The sequence below is a fragment of the Bubalus kerabau genome, chromosome 3 (assembly GCF_029407905.1).
Source record: "Bubalus kerabau isolate K-KA32 ecotype Philippines breed swamp buffalo chromosome 3, PCC_UOA_SB_1v2, whole genome shotgun sequence".
NCBI lineage: Eukaryota > Metazoa > Chordata > Mammalia > Artiodactyla > Bovidae > Bubalus > Bubalus kerabau.
In genome coordinates this window covers 20,307,918-20,330,933 of record NC_073626.1, presented here as the reverse complement: position 1 = coordinate 20,330,933, position 23,016 = coordinate 20,307,918, and the positions used below count along the sequence as shown (strand labels likewise).

At 39.4% G+C, this 23,016-nt stretch overlaps 2 protein-coding genes across 14 annotated transcripts in view; one reads left to right on the top strand and one right to left on the bottom strand.

The window, feature by feature from the left end:
* Nucleotides 1–5,623, top strand: part of SLC17A1 (solute carrier family 17 member 1) — a 63,625-nt gene extending 58,002 nt beyond the window's left edge. For 8 of the 13 annotated variants that reach the window (XM_055570826.1, XM_055570817.1, XM_055570816.1 and 5 more), the window contains one exon: nucleotides 5,374–5,623. The gene's annotated coding sequence lies outside the window, so the exon portion shown is untranslated. Of the gene's footprint in view, nucleotides 1–2,490; nucleotides 2,619–5,373 lie in introns of all 13 variants that reach the window. The other 5 variants (XR_008711430.1, XR_008711431.1, XM_055570819.1 and 2 more) reach the window with 3 other exon arrangements.
* SLC17A4 (solute carrier family 17 member 4) lies at nucleotides 2,627–21,184 on the bottom strand. Its single transcript, XM_055570832.1, has 10 exons — nucleotides 20,877–21,184; nucleotides 20,098–20,331; nucleotides 19,929–20,016; nucleotides 19,164–19,250; nucleotides 16,701–16,819; nucleotides 16,414–16,575; nucleotides 6,176–6,308; nucleotides 5,935–6,082; nucleotides 5,016–5,106; nucleotides 2,627–3,708 (listed from the first exon to the last, which is right to left on the bottom strand). The coding sequence occupies exons 1-10, from the start codon at nucleotides 21,009–21,011 to the stop codon at nucleotides 3,562–3,564; spliced, it is 1,344 nt and encodes a 447-aa protein (XP_055426807.1). The 5' UTR covers nucleotides 21,012–21,184; the 3' UTR covers nucleotides 2,627–3,561.
* Between the last annotated feature and the right edge of the window lie 1,832 nt (nucleotides 21,185–23,016).

The window sequence follows — 23,016 nt, the reverse complement described above, 5'->3', positions numbered from 1 at the left end:
AGCTCTTACTCCTCCATGTCCTAGATGTATGGGCTGCTGGAAAATAGAAGAAAATTTCTGTGCTTAAGGACAGCCTTAAAGTAAGGGACAAAACTATTAGGCTGGCCAAAAAGTTTGTCCAGTGTTAAGTAAAAATAAAAGACACTTTTTTTTTTCATTTTCACCAAGAACTTTATTGAATAACGTATTGAATGAACAAACCTTTTTGCCAACCTAATATAAGTCAGGCCCAGGGAGAAATCACTTGTTTTCAGAAGCAACTAAAAGTGACAGATTAGAAAGAAACAAAAGGGCCTAGAGAAGGAAAAGAGGTGAATAAAGGCAGACACGGTTGGCTCATAAATAAACAAGAAACTCTGTGCCCTGATGGCAAACATCTTAACCATCACCAGTGAAAGCCTGGAGTTGACTGTGTGGTAGCTATGGAATGGAGCAGACCTAGTCTCTCAATATCTTAATATCAGATGAGATAAGGAAGAGTCCACGGGTGTAAGTGAGTCTATTTTGTAAAACAAAGGGAGTTAAAGAAAAATTGGATCAAAATAGGATCCTTTTTTCCCCATCATTTCTTTCCTAACTTATGTCTCATATCACCCCAAAGACATTTCATTGTTGACTCATACAGGGATTCAACAAGTATTTTATACACACACACACACACATGCATGCACAAGTTTATTAGCACTTACTGTGTACAAGATGCTAATGTCTTCTGTGTTAAAGATATTACAAAATAGTGTATGTCATGGTTCCTAAACCGTAAAAATTTACAGTCATACTAGGCAGAGGGAACTGTCATAAATGAAGCAGTTGTGGAATAATGTGTTACACTGGCATTACTCTGTGGGAGGTGATCACCTTGCCTGGCTACCTGCAGGGTGTGTCACTACTTTTTGGTCCTCTTGTCCAACAAAAGAATTTTAGACCTTTTTCTTTCCCCTTCCAAATAGGAGGCAACATAGAATAAAACCACTTGGTGGGCCTTCCCAGTTCCCTCCTGCCACCAATCTTTTCTTATTTTATACCATATTTCTCTCCATCCACCTTCTGTATCAATTAACTATTGTTCTTCAGATCCTAGCAAAAAATTGAAACTTTGTTATGGAGGCCTTTCCTCATCTTTAGACGCATGCATATGCCTTTATCATTCACTCTCATAGCCTGGTATACTTCTCATGGTTTCATTCCACAGACATCGCACATTCATTTGAGTGTTATTTTGATTCAAAGTCATCCACCCTCCTGAGAAGTTGAAGCTATATCTGGTTTTGATCTCTATCATTGCTCCATGTTATGTGTTGATGAATATTTATTTAGTGTTCATGTTGCCCACATGAGGGATTAATGAAAGCAGATATACCATATACACTGTCCAGATATTTGGGATGGAGTCAAGCCAGCACAGGAATTGTACTTATTTTTGGAAGACATGTTAACAGGTGAATATTAAATGAGGCCCTCCGAAGGCAGGTAGAATTCCAGCATAGGAGCAGAGCAAGGACATCAGAGACAGGAGTGGCGGCATAAACAGGTGTTTGAAGGAATAGGGAAGAAACTGGACAATGTTTGTTTGCCAAGATTCAAGGGATCTGCATGGTACTGCAAGTACCATGTGAGGCAGAGGTCATGATGGCCAGAAAGAGGGAAAGAGCTGACCCTGGAGAGCACCCCAGCACTGAAGTATTAAGAGGGGTTTCTGATTCCAGAGCTAGCCTCCATAGAAAGCAAGTTGTCTGAAATAGTTGAAGTCTACTACCCCACCCCATTCATTGCAGGTATGTTTCTTAAAATGATTCAGTCATTTTAAAAAAAGTTTTTATTTTGTATTGGAGTATACCTGATTAACAATGTTATGATATTTATAGATGCACAGCAAAGTGACAGTCATGTGTGTGTGTGTGTGTGTGAGAGAGAGAGAGAGAGAGAGTGAGTGTGTGGGTGCATGCTCAGTCGAGTCTGATTCTTTGTGGTCCAGTGGCCTGTAGCTCACTAGGCTCCTCTGTCCATGGGATTTTCTAGGCCAGAATACTGGAGTAGCTTGCCATTTCCTACTCCAGGGGATCCTCTTAATCCTGGGATTGAACCTGCATGTCTTGCATCTCCTGCATTGGTAGGCAGATTCTTTACCACTGCACCACCTGGGAGTATCCTAAAATGGATTCAGTCTTTAATGTCCATTCTGCTTTGACATTTTTCACCTGGGCATCCTATCCAAGCCAAGCCTCAGAATGTCCCTCCTAACTTAATTCCCTGCTCTGTCTTCCTGGTCCAGGACTCTGGATGTATACACTATGGCTTCCATTGTTTGGGGATTTCTTTTGATAGTGCTCAGGATTCATCTTCTGGATGTTTGGATACAAGTCCTATTGTGATTCTCAGTCTTCACTCCCCATGGTTCTGGCGTCCTCTTTTGCTTTGGTAAGAAATTGTCCTCTAGCCTCTCTAGCTTATATCTGGATAACTAAAGAAAAATTGTTTCTCTATTTACAGCACTGTCACAGCAAATGTGGGTTTTCCACACCAAGCAGTTCTCCAGTTTTCTGTGGACACCAAGCTCCTACCTAATTCAATTTTGATAACGGCTACTCAGACACCAATCAAAATAGTGTGTGCCCAAGGTACCCAGACTTCTGTTTATTTTCAGAACTCAAGGTCCCCATGGCCCCTCCTCAAATTTGATAATTTGCTAGACTGACTCCCAGAACTCAGGAAAATTGTTTACCTACTGTTAGTGATTTATATACTAAAGGATGCATCTGAGGAACAGTCAAACAGAAAAGATGCATAGGGCAAGCTCTGTGGGAAGGGATGCAGGGCTTGCATGCCCTCTCTGGGTGCACCACTCCCAGAACCTCTGTGTGTTTACCATCCCAGAAATCCTCAGAACCCCACTGTTAGGGTTTTTACAGAGATTTTTATTGTGTAGGCATAATTGATTAATTCACTGGCCTGTGATGAATAACTAAATCTCGAGCCCCTCTCCCCTCCCCAGATGTGGGATGGCACAGCTGAAAGTTCCAACCTTCTAATCAAGTCTTGGTCTTTTGGCAACCAACCCCCATCCTGAAGCTATCTAGAGCCCCCATCCCCCAGTCATCTCATTTGTATACCACAAAGACACCTTGGTCACTCCAGAGTTACCGAGAATCTTGGAAGCTCTTCTGTCTGGAACCAAGGACTAAGACCAAATATTATAATAAAAGATTCTCCTCTCTTCCCTATCACTCAAGAAATTAACAAGGGTTTTAGGAGCTCTGTGCCATTTTAAGAAATATGTATTTCGTCTCTACCAAATATGTTGCAATAACAGTGAAAAGAGTGGAGAACACATAGAAATTCAGACACACCTATGCTCTCAGGAGCTTAGAGTTAAATAACTAACTTTCCCCTCACCATCCCTTGTAAAATCTCCAGGCAGCATTTTCAGTATGACATAGTATATCAGAGAAGATACAGAAAGTAAAGCCAATTCAAGGTGAAAGGCTAATTAGTCAAGCAGGTATGAAAGGGGAATGTCCATGAGGGCAAACAGTGAACAACTAAGCACTGGCATCTGAGGCGTCACTCGGTTTGCTCAGAAGTGGGTGCATGTCTGCATTTAGCCCAGTCCTGCACTTCTGCTTGGCCGAAAATGAGGTAGAAAATCAGGCCTAATATGCCCACAGCAGCTGAAAGTAAGAAGACATTTCTCCAACCAAGCTCTGGATCCTGGAGGCAGGAAACCACAAGTTATCAACAGTCTCCTTGTTCTTGTCCATCCTACTGCAGAAAGGCTCTGGTACCATGTTCCAGTGACCCCACCCCCAACTCTGCCCTAAATTATATATTCCTGGTTGTTCCTAGAATTTCTGGTGCCCAGGCCTTTCCCTCTGCTGGAATGTTACTCCCCTCAGGTAGCCATTTGTTTCACCCATGTGCTTGCTTCCCATTCTTGCTTACTTCCCATTCTTCCCATTCTTACTTTTTCAGCCACCCCATTTAAACTGTAACCGCACCCCCTCTTGTATGCCCTACTCTCCTCTCCTGCCTTACTTTTTCCCTTAGTACTTAGCATCATTCAGTATATCGTGTTTTTGTTTAGCTTATTAATTTTCTGTTGTTTTTTTCCCCTACCATATCGACCTTACAAGGGCAGGGGCTTTTGTTTTATTCTTTTAAACATTGCATGGCCCATTCCAATATTCATTGCATACTTGTTGAATGAATAAGTGAGTGACAAGGGAAAGAAGTGCAATTTGAGAGTTTCTGTTTTAAACAGCCATTTTCTGACGGTTTCTTAGGGGCTGGAAGAGAACTGAAGCTTCAAACAAAGAAAGGACTTCATGTCAAAAAAAAAAAACCCTTTCTTTGGTTATTCTCTATCCATTTTCCTGGCTTACTGGTAGAAACCACAAAAAACTTAAAGAATGATTGTCATGTGAATGTCATATACATATTTCTCACATAAAGTCTGTACCAAGTCTGAGTCATATGAAGTTGTCATCAGATGAATTTGTTTATTCTGACAACTTTAAATGCACCTCCCAGGACAGAAAGTTGTATGAGTGTAAAAACACTATGTACGCAATACTGGGCAGAGGAATTGGTATACTAACCACTGGTGAACATATGTGTAAGGTGCAGATTGCTATTTCACTCTGTCATCTACTCAGCATCTCGCTCATTTTTTCTATAAATATTTGTTGGGTTCCTACACAGGATAACCAACTCTTTCCGGATTGCCTGGAACTTTCAAGGTTTTAGCATTAAAAGCTTCACATCCCAGGAAAGCCCTCAGCCCCAGGCAAATCAGAATGTTGGCTATTCTATACTTTACAAGAAATGCTGTGATTATTCCTAGAAAATTTGATGATTAGCATGAGAAACTCATACAGTGGAGCATTCTCCTTCACTTCGTACCCTGAACATGTGGTGATTTCTCTGCATGAGATGAGCCTAGGATGAGAATGAGAGGCTGGGTGACCTTTCTAGGTGACTCTTGTGACTATTATCATCATCAGAACATTTTACCTTACCTGACTGATTAAAAATCCATTGACCATGGGAGAGATGGCTCCTGCCAGGTAAGAAAAGATCTGTGATAGTGCCCTGAGTAAGGCACTGTACCTGGAGAAAGCAATGTTCCTGTGTAAGCATAGAGTTCATATCAGCTGATCTGTTGCAACGCTGTGTTTATCTGGGGATTCCTGGGGCTGTGTTGGTCCTTAGTCAAACCTGAGTGAAATGTACTGACTAGTGATGCATATAATCCAGTGCCAGGATCTGGGATTTCCAGGGGGGTATAAAGTGTACTAACTTGTCAACATTCTTTATACCAAATGCACAAATTGATGGTTGGCACCTACTTTATATGTTCTCTTGGCTTCTGCTAAGAAGCCTTGTTTTTAGGTATAAAAGATCTCTCATTGGATGAGACATTGGCTCCCCTAAGACCAAGGTATCTCCCATGTAATTTGATGGTTCATTATCTGAAGATGAAGTGTGTCCTGTTGACTGTGAACGGTCCGTGGATGGTCCCTGGGAGCTACATTTGGAAGTCTTGGTCATCTCTGATATTTCCTATATCAGAAGTAAATGTTTCTCCTGCTATCCTCTACCTATATTAAAGGCTTACATAAGCATACCCTCTGAAGTTTATGAGTCCTTTCAGTGACCCAGTCCTGTGTAACTGCTGCATTTCCCAACAGAAAGAGATTGGCATGAGTCTCCCACAGTTGAACTGTGAGTACAGCCACTGACTCCTGTTTTCATCTGGAAAAACTAATTTAATAGTGGTTGACGAGCTTTGGGTCCCTTCCAGGAGGTATTTGGATGAGGATTAGTGCTGAAATTTCCTATGACCCATAGTACATGTCACATTTTACTTGTGTGTGTCAGAGCAGATTACTGGATATGAACTGAACTTCTGTGAGGATCAGGCAAAGGGGTCCCTACCGAGGAGCAATATCCATGAAGTTGACAAGGGCTCCTGATTGGGTGAAGCTTTTGATGGCAGAAGATATTGTCAAGAAGGCTATGGTGGTGCTGAAGCTGGATCTAACCCAGAAAACAGATGTGAAGAGCACAGCTGGGAGGAGAACCCCTGGAGCAAAAGAACAAAGAGTGAATAGGAAGCTTCCCTGAGCGGATGTGGAAGCTTCCCACATCCACCCCCTTTATCCACCTCAGTTCTTACCTATAGCAGTGAAGAGTTTCCTGATGGTATTGAGTCTGAGGATTTTTCTGGAGAGGAGAAAATCTGCCAGTAGACCTCCAGGGACAACACAGATACAGGCAGAAGCAAACAGCAGGGCTGACAGTATCCCACTCTGAGAACCAGAACTGAGGTGAAGTGCATGCCTCACTACAGCCACCATGGCATAGATTGATCCCTGAGTGGACTGTTTACATCTATAGCTTTTCTTGTATATACATAGCACCTTTAATAAAAACTTAAGTTACTGGAATGAGCCAATATAATTTTAGTGTCTGAGGAAAAATATACATTAAGTTCAGTTTGAAAAAAATGGACTAATGTCATATATAAGGATCTTGTGGAAATAGATATTAAAAAGAACAAAAGCTAAGTAGAAAAATAGTCAAAGGGTATGAAAGACAAGTTACATAAAAAAAAAAGTGATTCCTAAACATATTAAAAGGTAACCAACCTCATAATAGTAAAACTACTGTGAGATAAATTTTGTCAAATTGGCAAGAGTGCAACAGTTTTTTGACATGATCTGTGGTGATGCCAAGAGGAATCAGGCACTTCCAAATATTAATGCCCCATGGAAGGCAATTTGTTAATAAATATAAAAGTTTATAGAGGAGGGAGACCAAGAAGGTGGAGTAAGAGGATGCAAAGCTCACCTCCCCATGAACACATCAAAAATACATCTACATGTGGAAAAATTCTCACTAAAAACAAACTGGAGACTGGCAGAAAGACTGTTATCCAACCAACACTGTAAGAAAGATCCACACGGAATTGGGTAGAAGTGAAGAGAAGTGATTGGATCAGGATTTGCATCCTTAGGAGGGTACACAGAAGAGGGAGAATTACACAGGTTCGGAGATGCTCCCTGGGGAGTGAGTGGTGAGAACCACATACTGAGTGCTACACCCTGGGGTCTGACACCAATAGGACAATTCCCCTTAGCTGATATTTTGAAAAATAGTGGGATTGATAGCCGGACTATAAAAAGAAAAAGAGAAACCTAGACTCCACTTAGGAAGAGAATGCACACACTTGCTTACTCCTGAAGAAATGCAGAAGCAGATTGAAACTGACAAGGACTCTGGCTGGTTTCCCACCACTGCATAACACACACATCAACCTGAGCAGACACCTGCTGCAGCCCCTTTTGCTCCCAGTGCAGCTCCACACTGGGGAGAGGGCTGCCATGCCTGACAAGAGTATGCAGTTGTGAGGGAAAGAGGCAGCTCAGACTAAGCATAACGTCTGAACATTGCTGGTGCCTATGAAGGCAGCAGATCAGGAGCTGTCCAGGACCCTGACTGGTGCTGGGACTACCACAGCCCACACCCCAACTTATGCCAAGCACCCACTCCAGCTCCTCTTGCTCCAACACTGTTCCTCCCTGGGTGAGGGTGCCAGTGCTGGGAGTGGGGAGAGCACACACAAAAGGAATGTAACCAGATCAGACCAACCCTCAAGGCTTTTGACCCAGAAACTTGGGACCCATCCACCCACCCCCACACAAACAGTGTGGTGTTGGCTGTCAAACTGAGCAGAAGCCCTGGCTCACAACTGGCTCTTGCTATAGCCCTTCTACCTCTAGTTCTACCTCCTACTCTCGTGATAGCTACCAGCAAACCACGGGGAAGAGTGACTCATGTTCAACATTGAACCTAGCTTTCCCACCAAAGACACTGGGCACAACAGACTGCACAGGGATACTTCTACATAAGGACATCCCTTCAAGTTTGAGATAGGTAACTGTTTCACTTAATTTCATAGATACAGAGAAGATTAAGCAAAATGAAAAGACAGAGGAATTTAATTCAAAGGAAAGAATATGAAAATCCTTGAAAAAACAACTAATGAAACAAATAATGTATCAGAGTTCAAATAATTAGTAATAAGAATGCTAATCTGAATTAGAAAAATAAACATAGTGAAAATTTTAATAAGATAAATATTTTTAAAAAAGAGCCAGCCAGAACTAAAGAATACAATAATTGAAATTAAAAACATACTGAAAAGAATTAACAGACTAGATGATACAGAAGAATGCATATGTGATCTGGAAAATAGAATAATGGAAATCAGCAATCAGAGCTGCAAAAAGAAAGAGTTTAAGAGATCTCATGATTTGTACTACAAGAGTCCCAGAAGAAGAAGAACAAAGAGAGAGGTCAAAAATGTGTATATTTGATAAAATTGTGGCAGAAACCTTTCCAAACCTGAAGAAAGAAAGATATCCAGGTATAAGAAGCACAAAGGATTCCAAACAAGATGAACCTAAACAGAGCTACACCAAGACATATTATAATCAAAGTGACAAAAATTAAAGATGAAAAGATAATTCTAAAGGCAGCAAGAGAAAAGCAGTTATATACAAGGGAACCCCTGTAAGACTATTGGCTGATTTCCTGCAGAAACTTTGCAGAAACTTCCATTTGGTCTCAAAAGGAAGTGGCATGATGTATTTAAAGTGCTGAAAGGGGAAAACCTGCAACCAGGATACTCTACCCTGCAAGATTATCATTTAGAATTGAAGGAGAGAAAACTTCTTAGACAAGCAAAAACTAAAAGAGTTAATCAATACTAAACCTACCCAAAAAGAAATGCTAAAATGTCCTAAGTGAAAAGAAAAGGCTACAACAAGAAGTAAAAATCTATAGGAAAGCATAAGTCCCACTGGTAAAAGAAAATAGTAAAGGCTGTAGACCAACCACTTAAATAGTCTAGCATGAATATTAAAAGACAAAAAAATAAATGTAAAATCAACTATTAAAAAAGTGAAGGGATAATCATAAAGATGTAAAATATGAAATTTTAAAAATACAAAGCATGGAGGAAGGGAGTAAAATTGTAGATCTTTTAGAATGCATTTGAACTAAATGACTACCAGTTTAAAACAAGTAGATACAGGTAAACATACATGAGCCTTATAGTAACCACAAATCAGAAACCTACAGTAGATACAGAAGAAAAAAAAAAAGCATGTGAGAGAGAGAGAGAAAGGAACACAGGATACTACTAAAACATCAAACCACAAGGCAATAAACTAAAAATAAAGGAGTAGAAAAGAACTACAGAAACAACCAGGAAACAAGTAATAAAATGGCAATAAGTATATACCTACCAATAATCACTTTAAATGTCAATGGGCTAAATGCTCCAAACAAAAGATACAGGGCAGGTAATTGGGTTAAAAATCAAGACCCATCTGTATGCTGCCTGTAGAGACTCATTTCAGAGTTAAAAGACATATACAGATTGAAAGTGAGGGGATGAGAAAAGATATTTCATGAAAACAGCATGATAAAATGGTGGTAGCAGCACTCATATTAGACAAAATAGACTTAAAATCTGGAACAAAAAAACAAAGGGGATTATATAATGATAAAGGGATCAATACAAGAAGATACAACACTTTCTAACATATATGCAATAGGAGCACCTAAATATATAAAGCAAATATTAACAGACATAAAGGGAGAAATTGACCACAATACAATAATAGTATTAACACATCAGTTACATTAATGGACAGATAATTCAGACAGAAAATCAGTAAGGAAACAGTGGTCATAAATGACACAATAGACCAGCTAGGTTTACAGGACATTTCATCCAGAAACAGCAGAATACACATTGAAAAGTTGCACTTGAAAAGTTCTCCAGAATGGATCACATGTCAGGCTACAAGACAAGTTTCAACAAATTTAACAGGATAGAAAATTATATCAAGCGTTTTTCCCAACCACAATTATATGAAACTAGACATCAATTATAAGAAGAAAAAATAGGAAAAACAAACATGTGGAGACTAAAAAACATTCTACTTTTTTAAAAAATGTGTCAATGAAGAAATCAAAGAGGTCATCGGACAATACCCTGAGTCAAATGAAAATGGAACCACAATACTCCAAAATCTATGAGATGCAGCAAAAGCAATTCTAAGAAAACAATGAAAACACGACAACTCAAAACCTATGGGTTGCAGCCAAAGCAGTCCAAGAGGGAAGTTTATAGCAATACAATCCTACCTCAAGAAACAAGAAAAACATCTAATAGACAACCTAACTTTACACCTAAAACAACTGGAAAAAGAAGAACAAAAAAACCCCAAAATTAATAGAAGGAACGAAATCATAAAGATCCAAGCAGAAATAAAAAGAAATGAAAGAAACAATACTAAAGATTAATAAAACTAAAATGGTTCTTTGAGAAGATAAAATTGACAAACCTTTGGCCAGACTCACCAAGAAAAAAAGAATCACATCAAAATTATAAATGAAAAAGGAAAGGTTACAACAGACAATGCAGAATTACAAAGGATTATAAGAAACTATTATGAACAACTATATGGAATAAAATGGATAACCTGGAAGAAATGGACAGATGGACAGATTCTTAGAAAAGTTCAATCTTCCAAGACTGAATCAGGAAGTAATAGAAATTATCAACAACCCAACTACAAGCACTGAAATTGAAGCTGTGGTCAAAAATCTCCCAAAAAAGAAAATCCCAGGACCAGATGGCTTCACAGGAGAATTCTATCAAACATTTAGAAAAGAGTTAATGTCTACCCTTCTAAAACTGTTTCAAAAAATTTCAAAGGAAGGAACACTTCCAACTCATTCTACAAGGCCACCATCACCCTGATATCAAAACCAGACAAAGACAACACAAAAAAAGAAAACTACAGGCCAGTGTCAGTGATGAACATAGATACAAAAATCCTCAACAAAATTTTGGCAAACAGAATTCAGCAACACATAAAAAAGCTCATACACCATAATCAAATCCCTGGGTTTATTCCAGGGATGCAAGGATTATTCAAAATATGCAAATCAATCAATGTGATACACCACATTAACAAATTAAAGGATTAAAAACCATATGATAATAGATGCAGAAAAAGCCTTTGAAAAAACTCAGCACCCATTTATGATTAAAACTCTTCAAAAAATGGGCATAGAAGGAACCTATCTCAACATAGTAAAGGCCATTTATGATAGTATTGTAGCAGTAGTGAAAGTCACTCAGTCGTGTCCAACTCTTGCGACCCCATGGACTGTAGCCCACCAGGTTCCTCTGTCCATGGGATTCTCCAGGCAAGAATACTGGAGTGGGTTGCTATTTCCTTCTCCAAGGGATCTTTCTGATCCAAGAATCGAATCCATGTCTCCTGCATTGCAGGCAGATTCTTTACTGACTGAGCTAGGCGAGAAGCCCTATATATGATAAGCCTATAGCAAACATTATTCTCAATGGTGGAAAACTGAAAGCATTCCCCCTAAAATCAGAAACAAGACAAGGGTGTCCACTTTCACCACTATTATTCAACATAGTTCTGGAAGTCCTAGCTACAGCAATCAGAGAAGAAAAAGAAAAGGAATCCAGATTGGAAAAGAAGAAGTAAATCTCGCACTGTTTGCAGATGACATGATACTGTACATAGAAAACCCTAAAGATAGTATCAGAAAATTACTAGAGCTAATCAGTGAATTTAGAAAAGTTGCAGGATACAAAATCAATGCACAGAAATCACTTGCATTTTTATATACTAACAATGAAAATTAGAGAAATTAAGGAAAAAATCCTATTCACCATTGCAACAAAAAGATATCTAGGAATAAACTTACCTAAGGAGAAAAAAGAACTGTACACAGAAAATTATAAGACACTAATGAAAGAAATCAAAGATGACATAAACTGATGGAGAGATATTCCATGTTCCTGGATATGAAGAATCAACATTGTGAAAATGACTATACTACCAAACACAATCTACAGATTTAGTGCAATCCCTATCAAATTGCCAATGACATTTTTCACAGAACTAGAACAAAAAATTTCACGATTCATAGGGAAACACAAAAGACCCCTAATAGCCAAAGAAGTCTTGAGAAAGAAGAATGGAGCTGGAGGAAATCAACTTTCCTGAGTTCAGATTATACTACAAAGCTACAGTCATCAAGACAGTATGGGTACTGGCACAAAAACAGAAATATAGACCAATGGAACAAGATAGAAAGCCCAGAAATAAACCCATGCACCTATGGGTACCTTATTTTTGACAAAGGAGTCAAGAACATACAATGGGGCAAAGACAGCCTCTTCAATAAATGGTGCTGGGAAAACTAGACCGCTATATGTAAAAGAATGAAATTAGAACATGTCCTAACACCATACACAACAGTAAACTCAAAATGGATTAAAGACCTAAATGTAAACCAGAAACTAGAAAACTACTAGAGGAAAACATAGGCAGAAGACTTGATGGCATAAATCAAAGCAAGATCCTCTATGACCCACCTCCTAGAGTAATGGAAATAAAAACAAAAGTAAACAAGTGGGACCTGATTAAACGTAAAAGCTTTTGCACAGCAAAGGAAACTATAAACAAGGTGAAAAGACAACCCTCAGAATGGGAGAAAACAATAGCAAATGAAACAACTGACAAAGGATTAATTTCCAAAATATACAAGCAGCTCATATAACTCAATGCCAGAAAAACAAACAACCCAGTCAAAAAGTGGGGGAAACACCTAAACAGACATTTCTCCAAAGAAGACAAACAGATGGCTAACAAACCCATGGAAAGATGCTTAACATCACTCATTATTAGAGAAATGCAAATCAAAACTACAATGAGATCACCTCACACCAGTCAAAATGGCCATCATCAAAAATCTGCAAACAATAAATGCTGGAGAGGGTGTGGAGAAAAGGGAATGCTCTTGCACTGTTGGTGGGAATATAAATTGATACAGCCACTATGGAAGATGGTATGGAGATTCCTTAAAAAACTAGGAATAAAACCACCATATGACCCAGCAATCCCACTCCTAGGAATATACCCTCAGGAAACCAAAATTGAAAAAGACACATGTATCCCATTGTTCATTGCAGCACTACTTACAATAGCTATAACATGGAAGCAGCCTAGATGCCCATCAACAGATGAATGGATAAAGAAGTTGTAGTACATATACACAATGCAATATTGCTGCTGCTGCTAAGTTGCTTCAGTCGTGTCCGACTCTGTGCAACCCCATAGACAGCAGCCCACCAGGCTGCCCCGTCCCTGGGATTTTCCAGGCAAGAACACTGGAGTGGGTTGCCATTTCCTTCTCCAAAGCATGAAAGTGAAAAGTTAAAGTGAAGTCGCTCAGTCGTGTTCGACTCTTAGCAACCTCATGGACTGCAGCCTACCAGGCTCCTCCATCCATGGGATTTTCCAGGCAAGAGTACTGGAGTGGGGTGCCATTGCCTTCTCTGAATGGAATATTACTCAGCCATAAAAAGGAGCACCTTTGAATCAGTTCTAATGAGGTGAATGAACCTAGAACCTATTACACAGAGTGAAGTAAGTCAGAAAGAGAAAGAGAAAGATTGTATTCTAATGCACATATACAGAATCTAGAAAAATGGTACTGAAGAATTTCCTTACAGGGCAGCAATGGAGAAACAGAGGATAGACTTATGGACATGGGGAGAAGGGAGGAGAGGGTGAGATGTATGGAAAGAGTAACATGGAAACTTACATTACCTTATGTAAAATACATAGCCAACAGAAATTTGCTGTATGGCTCAGGAAACTCAAACCCGGGCTCTGTATCAACCTAGAGGGATGGGATGGGGAGGGAGATGGGAGGGAGGTTCAAAAGGGAGGGGATATATGTATACCTATGGCTGATTCATGTTGAGATTTGACAGAAAAAAATAAAATTATGTAAAGCATTTATCCTTCAAGGGAAAAAAAATAGTTCTAAGAGCAAAGTTTATGGCAATACAGGCCTTTCTCAAGAAAAATCTCAAAATCTGGTATTTAAAACAACAAAAAGTGTCCAGAGTCAGCAGAAGGAAGGAAATAATAAAAATAAAAAATGAAATAAAATATAGATCAGAAATAAATAGCTATAGAAAAGACCTGTGAAACCAAAAGTTGGTTTTTCCAAAGGATAAAGAGCCAAGATTACCAAGAAGAAAAGAGAGAGGACCCAAATAAAATAAGAAATCAAAGAGGAAAAATAATACTCAATACCATAAATACAAAAAAAAAAAATAAAATGAATACAATGAACAGTTATATGCCAACAATTTGGACAATCTAGAAGAAATAGATACACTTCTAGAAACATACATGACTGAACCAGGAATAGACAATCTGAACAGACCAATCAGTAGTGATGAAATTGAATTTGTAATTAAAATAATAAATTCCAAGTAACAAAAGTCCAGGACAGAATGGCTTCACAGGGGGAGTTCTATCAAACATATAAAGAAGAGCTCATACCTACCTTTCTCAAACTATTCAAACAAAAATGGAAGTGGGGGGGGAACACTCCCAAATTCATTCTATGAGGCCACCATTACCCTATACCAAAACCAGATAAAGACCCTACAATGAAAGAAAATTACAGGCCAATATCCTGATTAATATAGAAGAAAATACCGTAAACAAAATATTAACGTACCAAATTTGATGATATATAAAAAGAATCATACCCAATGATCAAGTAAGATTTATTCCAGGAATACAAGGATGGGTCAGTATTCACAAATAAATCAATGTGAGACATCATGTTAACAAAAGGAATGGTAAAAATCACATAATCAATAGATGCAGAATAAAAGCATTTGACAGTTTAATAGCCATTCATGATAAAAATTCTCATCAAAATTGGGACATATCTCAATCGAAGGCTGAGAAAACAGGGCAGTTTGGGGACAGGAATGAGAGTAAGATTTTTCACCATATCTTTTTATATAGTTTTGTAAATGTTATAATTTCAATTCCTAAATCAAAATGTTATTAAAGAAAATGCAAAATCCTTTGTTGTACATAATCCAGACAATGAAAAGGATCTCACTGTCAAATGGTCCAAGATGTTTATTTTACAAATGAGTAAACCAAAGCCTGGAGAAGGAAATGGCAACCCACTCCAGTATTCTTGCCTGGGAAATTCCATGGACAGAGGAGCCTTGCCAACTATAGTCCATGAGGTGGCAAAGAGTCAGGCACAACAAAGAGTGGGCAAAGAGTTCTAGTGACAATAACAAACCAGGATCATCAAGGTTAAGAGAAAAATACCCTGGGGCCAATGGGACTCAAGACTTCTTGATTTCTCAAGCTGGGGAAACCCTACTGTCTGTTCTCAACTTGCCCTTCTAATCATTCCCTCATTACCCTGTTCCTCAGCCTTGGCTTCTGAGATTAAAGAGCCTACCCCACTTCACACCAGGGACCAATCACTTCCAACAGTCAGCCTCAGGGTGTCTAGCTCTCAGCACTGGCATCCTGCTTGTCTAGACCTCCTGTCTCCTGATTCCTTTGCCTAGCATTCTGGTTTCAATTACCTGCTGCTGCCCCCCCCTTCCTCCTTTGGGAAGACCCATAGCTACTCTGTCCTTGGGCTTTCTGATCTCAGTACCTCCAGACTGCATGTATGCTCTCTAGACTGACCTTGGGAAAGATCAGTTCTTTGTTGACCACTTAGCATGTTTTCACCAGATGAGCCCCACTTTTTGTACAAAGGATAAGAATGAAACACTAATTCAGTGACCTAGTGAAGTATCACTAACAAGCTAGAAGATGATACACAAGCTAGAAGATGATACACCCTTTACCAATTTCAAGACACTCAGATGGCAGGAATTGATAGGCTCTTTTCAGCCATTCAGAGCATCTGTTCACTTTGTGAAAATGTGTACAGAAAAAGAAAATGTGTACATATTGTATAGACAGCTGTACACATGTGCAGTTTTCACACTTTTCTTTATATATGTTACACTGCAATAAAATGTTTTTCTAAAAAAACATTTTCCACAAGTTTTTGGTACAAGTCCTATTTGGAACTTTATGTCCTTTTAATGTCATAACATTGTTTATGCTTCTCTGTCACAGTCTTCTCAGAGGCAAATTTTTATTGTTTTATCACTTATGCTGCCAGCAGAATGTCTTGTTTGCAAATGTTGATTGGATTGAACATAAAAATTTCTGCATAGGTCCCTTAAAAAATATGCTATTCTATGAATGCCAAGTTGACCTAGAGCCATACCATTCTGCGCCCAATAAGCAGTAGGACACATTGAGTTGAATCAGAATTCAAGTGAATCAGGTATCATTTCCTCCATGAAGACCCTTGGCCTAAACCTGTGACTGTAGGAGAGAGAAGAAGGGATTATATACAAAGCAACAGAAGAACAGAAAGAGTTTTCTCCATACTTACATCTCTGATATTAGCTTGAAGTACAGAGGTGATGAATGTTGGTAAGAATGACGTCAGGACAAAAAAATGCCAGTAATCACTGAAGTAAAAGATGAGAATGCTCCAAAGTGGTAGTGATTTGATCATAGCTTTAGTGGGAAGAGACCAGCCTGGTGGAGAACCCTGGAAGAAAGTACATGTCAATATCAGATATGTATCTGAAGATCAAAGCTCTGCTCTACTGAAGTCTTCACCACTGAGGCATCCAGACAGACATGGGGAAATGGCAGAGGAGTTCCCCAGTGTACCTCTTGAGCCAGTGAACAGACGATATATTCCTTCTCTCTAGTGCTAATAAATGGATGACTCACAGGGTCATCATAAATGACAGCAAACCAGAGAAAAGAACAGACACAGCCAATTGCACCTTAAAAAAGAAAAAAAAAAAGGTTCTACTTAGTATAGAATTGGACTTCTATCAGTTTGATTCTGCCTTTAGATGATTCCTGTGGTTAGCATAATGGCCCCATACTCCCCTCCTTCCTGCACGTATCCCTTACATAGGCTTATCATAGATCGAGGGTACTTCCTTACCACTTGACTTTTGGCCACGTAACTTGCTTTTACCAGTGGCATGGGGCAATTCAGAGACTAGGCTTTAAGAAGCACTGCATTTTTTCACTTGTCCTCTTGTGCCTTAGCCATTGGCATGGGAAGAACATGCTCCAGCTTGTCCACTCTCTAACGCAGATGAGAGACACAGAGAGCAGACCTGCTGAGCTGTCCCACAAAACTAAGAGACTAAATGCTGGTTGTTTAAAATCACTGAGTTTGGGGAGGTTTTGAAATGCACCGGTAGTAAGGCTGTACATTGCTGCTAAAAGTTCTTAGTGTGTTCATCCCATGTGCTTGCAAATGCCCTCATTGTTGAAGTTACCAGTCAGCATCCCCCCTGCTAGTCACGCTTCACAAAGTTTATGTTTTATTAAATCTTTTCTTATTTCTCTCTAACACTTAATGGTTAGCAGCAGTATATACAGTATATATGCAGCTGATTGCCCAGATAATTTCTGGATATAGAATGAAATTAATCCTCAGCAAAGAAATTGTTTAATATATACATTATTACAGTGTTGGACAACTCAACTTTATTAGTATTGAGTGGAAACATTCTTTCCCTTTTTAGAATCTTAAGGGAGTCTTCTTCTCTTCACGTGTTAGCTTGTTGTTTATACAGTCCTTCCCAAATATAGAACAGCCACCATATGCCAGGCATTTTGCTACATGTTGAGAATATAAGAGTATAAAGACATGATCGTGTCATCAAGGAACTTAAAAGCAAGAGAGGAGGGGAGTGAGAGAGATGAAAATTAGCACTGTTGCACGTTGAGGATGGAGGATGTTAACATTGATTCAGTAATATTTAGTGAGTTCTTATTTTGTGTATATTATTTACCTTTTCCCAAAACCAGGAGCACAGTGAGCCTCTCTCATTCCCTGAAAATTTTGTAATGTGCGCTTCTGAAAGTTTCCATGACAGAGCCTTTGAAGGCTGATATGCTATAGTATAGTAAACAATCTTCATACACTTTTATTCTCAGCAGAATTACTGACCTGATGTTATAAGAATCCTGGATCTAAGACTATTATCCTCTAATGAAAACACCAATGAGACCAGTAAGTTCCACTGGAATCAGGCAGTTTGCAGATGGGATTCCAGAGAATGTTTCAAAAATCAAACAAACACAAAGATTAGCTGAAAGCATTTGGGAATATTTCACACAGGGCTGGGTAAAGGCAAAATTGTGTGGTAGAATGTCACCTCTGGAACACTGTGATCTTCGGAAACTTTCCCAACATCTCTATATTATTGTCCATTCCTGAGCCTCACGTGATCTGCTCTGTCCTGCAGCCTCTATTGATTGACTCTCTACTCCAATCAGTATTTTACCTAAGATGACATCATATTGGGTTTCCCAGGTGGCAGAGATAAAGAATCTGCCTACGAATGCAGGAGACACGGAGTTTAACCCCTGTCGGGCAGATCCCCTAGAGAAGGAAATGACAACCCACTCTTGTATTCTTGCCTGGGAAATCCCATGGACAGAGGAGCCTGGCAGGCTACAGTCCATGGGGTCACAAGGAGTCTGACACACCTGAGCATGCACGAAGGTCAAATTCCCATAATTTTCTGGTTGTAATAATAACAGAAATTTAAAAGAATGTATTGAATAAATTTTTTTTGTTTAGTTGCTAAGTCGTGTTCGACTCTTTTGCAACTCCATGGACTGTAGCCCACCGGGCTCCTCTGTCCATGGAATTTCCCAAGCAGGAATACTGGAGTGGGTTGCCATTTTCTTCTCCAGGGGATCTTCCTGATCCAGGGATTGAACCCATGTCTCCTGCATTGGCAGGCAGATTCTTCACCACTGAACAACTGAGGAAGCATTAAATAAACAGCATAACTAAAAATATAATCTCACTAAGATTACATATGCAGCATTTTATGAAAGAAATCCCTCTGAGGTCCTTTGTGGGTTCAATTTAGAAGCAAGAAGGAACATTATGATGCCTTTAAACTCATCAGGTTATTCTAGCTCTACACTCAGGATATTAAAACTTAAATGTCACTTGCAAGATTCACCACATAATTAGCTCTGAACATTATCTACTAGGATTTGGTTAACCATAGATGACCTACATCACAGAAATCATGCCCAACAGTCTTGGCCATAAAACAAAATTCTGAGATTTGAAAAGCACAAACTCACCAAAGATATAGAAGACATAAGGCCATCCTATAGTCTGGCAGAGGTAACCACCAACAAGGAAGATGATGAAGCAGCCCAACGCTGACCCTAAACAGAAGATGTGAGGATGTTCTGGGTGAAAAGATCAAACTCGAGACTCTAGGTGCTTCCTATAGACCAATGTCATTACAAAGCTAAGCTGCAACCCAGGCTACCTAAGTTAGATTCTGCTCCTTCACTCAGTAGCTGTGTGATTCTGGAAAAGTTATCAGTCTGTTTGTGTCTCTTATTCCCTTATGTGTGAAATGGAAATAATTATGTTACTGAGTTACAAGATTGCTTTGAGACTAAAATGAAATTAAAAGCACTTGCAAGAATGTTTGGTGTCCAGGAAGCATTTGGTTATGATCAAGAAAGATAGGATAGTTTAGGTTAGGTCTTGTAAAGCAGGGAGACAGAGTACTTAGGGCGTAAGGTTTGGCTTCTGTTGATAGGCTGTGGCAGAGTACTCTTGGACAGAGCATAGTAAAAGTCGCTAAAAAGTCATGTCCAACTCTGTCCAGTCCACCCAATGCCGTGTAGGTGTCCGACTCTTTGCAACCCCATGGACTATACGGTCCATGGAATTCTCTAGGCCAGAATACCAGAGTGTGTAGCCTTTCCCTTCTTCAGGGGATCTTCCCAACCCAGGGATCGAACCCAGGTCTCCTGCACTGCAGGCAGATTCTTTACCAGCTCAGCCACAAGGGACAGAGTATACAAGGTGATAATTATGGTATCAATTACCTGCTATAGCAATGGTGATGAGTTGACTCCTTTCTTGTGGTGGAGCCCATCTAGCCCAGATTGAATACTGACTTGTTAATAACACAACCTGAAATAAAAAGTTGATTCTTGGCTATCTGAGGTCATTTTGGAACCTAATTCTACGTGTACTTAGAAAAGGTCTTGGTACCTGGACCATGCCTTGGATGACCCGTAGAACAATGAGCACAGTCACTCCAGTATCAGCTGCTAGTGGAGTGAAGAGGGCCAGGAATGAGGTAATAAACATGCAGGAACCAGACAAATACCTGGTTCCAAATACTTCAGCCATGTAGCTACTGGGAATTGGAGCCAAGAATGAGCCGTAGCTGAGTGAGCTGAGGATGATCCCCTGAATTTCAGGACTCCAGTCATACGCAGCAGCCTAGATGACAAACAGAAACTCACTGTTTGACTGGAGACTCAACAGTTTTTATCATGAGGACTTAAGATACAAGAAAATGATTGACAGTTCTCTTTCCTTTTACCTCTCTCCAGTTCTTCAATCTACCAATTTTATCAGTAAAACCTAAATATATGCCCAATAAACGGTTTCCCTTACTCACTTCCCCAGCTACACAATTAACTGAGAACCTGTAAAGAAAGAAAACTTACAAAGAAGAAGGCATTATAGGCAAGGTAATAAAAAAATATGTGAAGAAAGAGAAAATAGACATAAATCTGTAGAACTAACTTTTTGGTGATTTTCATTGTTGTAGGGGAAGAATTTACTTCCACTAAATGCTAAAGATCTGTTCCTTTCATTCTAACTGTAATCCCTAGGTACACTTGTAGACACTAGTTAAAATCTCAGATGCGTATTATGCTTTTGTGTAATATGGTTCTTTGAACATAGTATATCTTAGCACATAACTCTTTAGGTCAAAACATTTGAGTCAAAGAAAGGATCCAGAGTTTCATTAAACTTACCACTGCCTTAGATTCGTTCAGAGTTTTGTTCCAGTTGCCCTGGGAGTCAACGGGTGGCCTCTCTATGGAGGCATTGGATGAACTGGGCAGAGTTGTGTTGTTCACCATAACTGGCAAGGCAATGCTCATGTTCATTTGTTGGGTGGAAATCGAAAGATTACACAGATGCAGGATAAGGGCTAGCCCATGTCGAACTGAACAAAAGCCTGAGACAAGAGGTACAGAAAGTCTTATAAAAGGGTGCTTTGTCCCACCCTTCCTAGGTCTGGATGTGGAAGAAGATTGCGGTCCGTCTGTGAAGCAGAAATGCAGAGAGAGCAGAAGTGACTCTGTCGGTGTTCAGCAAACACCTGTACCCCTTGGAGTACGGGTGTGGGGAGTGGATAACTCCATCAGAACCATTATTTAAGCAGAGACTTGAAGAATATATGGAATTGGCCAGAGGAAACGAAAGAGTTTCCTAGTCAGTGTCCTGGCATGTGCTGATGAGAGCAGAAATAGAAAGAAGTAGACTTAGGGAAAGAATTAGCTGAAAGTTGTGATTGATTGGATATGGATAGTAAGAGAGAATTTGTTGGAAATGATTCCCAAGTGCCCCACTTGGACAGCTGGGATGGCTTTCAGTACCAAATGTAACCAGGAACATGGTAGATTAATATGTCCGGGGGCTGAGAAGAAATGAGATTTGAAAGGAAGGTTAGTTAGACCATAGATGTATTTAAACATTATCTTGATACTATAATCCAGGCTTGCACATAATTTGCCGGTGATCCATGAGAACTCTGAGGTTATCCCTGGGGTTGAGTCCAGATACATTAGTTTGACAACAGCTGATAGAATTGATTCATTATCCCTGGAGAGAAATCCCAGAGGTATGATGTGTGATCACTGTCCTTGGGGCAGGTGGATGCCCCATTTCCTGGCTCCTGCAAGGGAGCAAACAGTTGGGATGGCCAGCACTGTCCCCAGTTGTGTAGCAATACTCTTGTTAGGTTCCAGGAATTGACAGATCCCCACCTTTGGTTTAACTCTGGGAGCATTTAGTTGAAACTCTCCCCTCCCCCATCCACAAAATTTATACTAGAATTTTGATCAATATCATATTGATATGGCAGATTAAGAGGGATTGCTGTATTTATAGTATTGCCTTCTCTTAGCCAAGAGCAGAGATGGCTCCCCATGTATTCAAGTTCTTTTCTTTGTGCTAAGGTAGAATTTTATAGTTAATCTTTAGTCAAGTCACAAGCTTTTTAAAAATACTTTTCTGTGGTTTCTTAACTGAGTCATTTTCCCCTGTCATTTTCATCTTCTCCCACTTAGATTTAGACAAGAAAATCAAACACATACACAGGTTATGTACAAAAAAATGGGAAAAAATAGATGATTGTTTTTGCCATTTTATTCTCTTGGGTAATTTTATTCACTGGCAGTTTCTAAACACCGGTAAATAGGAATGGTGAAAATGGGCAGTCATGCAGTACCTGAATCTACTACTAGGAATACTTCTCACTTTACTTATTAGGTATGTCGCTAGGTGGTGGTGGGAATTATGCTTTTATTGTATTAAGCTATCCTATTTTTATTTTTATGAGAATGTAATAAGTTTGATCAACTGTATTTTAATCATAGAGCCAGACTCCTGGATCTGCTTTCTTTACAGCTGTGTGTTCTTGGGAAAGTCTCTGAACTCTTGTGGCTTCAATTATTTCACCTGTAGATTAGGTTAACAATAGAGATTCAAGGTGCTGTGATGAGATTTGAAAGTTTATATAAGTTTCTTATTGAAAAAAAAAACGGCAACCCACTCCAGTATTCTTGCCTGGGAAATTCCATGGATAGGAGTGCCTGGCGAGCTACAGTCCGTGGGGTCACAAGAGTCGGGCATGACTTAGCTACTAAACAAAAACAGCAACAGCAATATAAATTCATTATAGCTATTAGTATTCAAGTGGCCATATATTCTTAGAATGACCTCTTCTTAATAGGCTGTTTTAATGAAAACACATGATTTATTTTTTGAATATTTTAGCTGGAGTTTTACATTAGCATATATAACTGAGCTTAATTTGTAGTCTGTGAATGTGTGTGTATGTGATTTTTTGCCATGCTAGCTTTGTAAAGAAAGGAAGTTTTAAGTTTT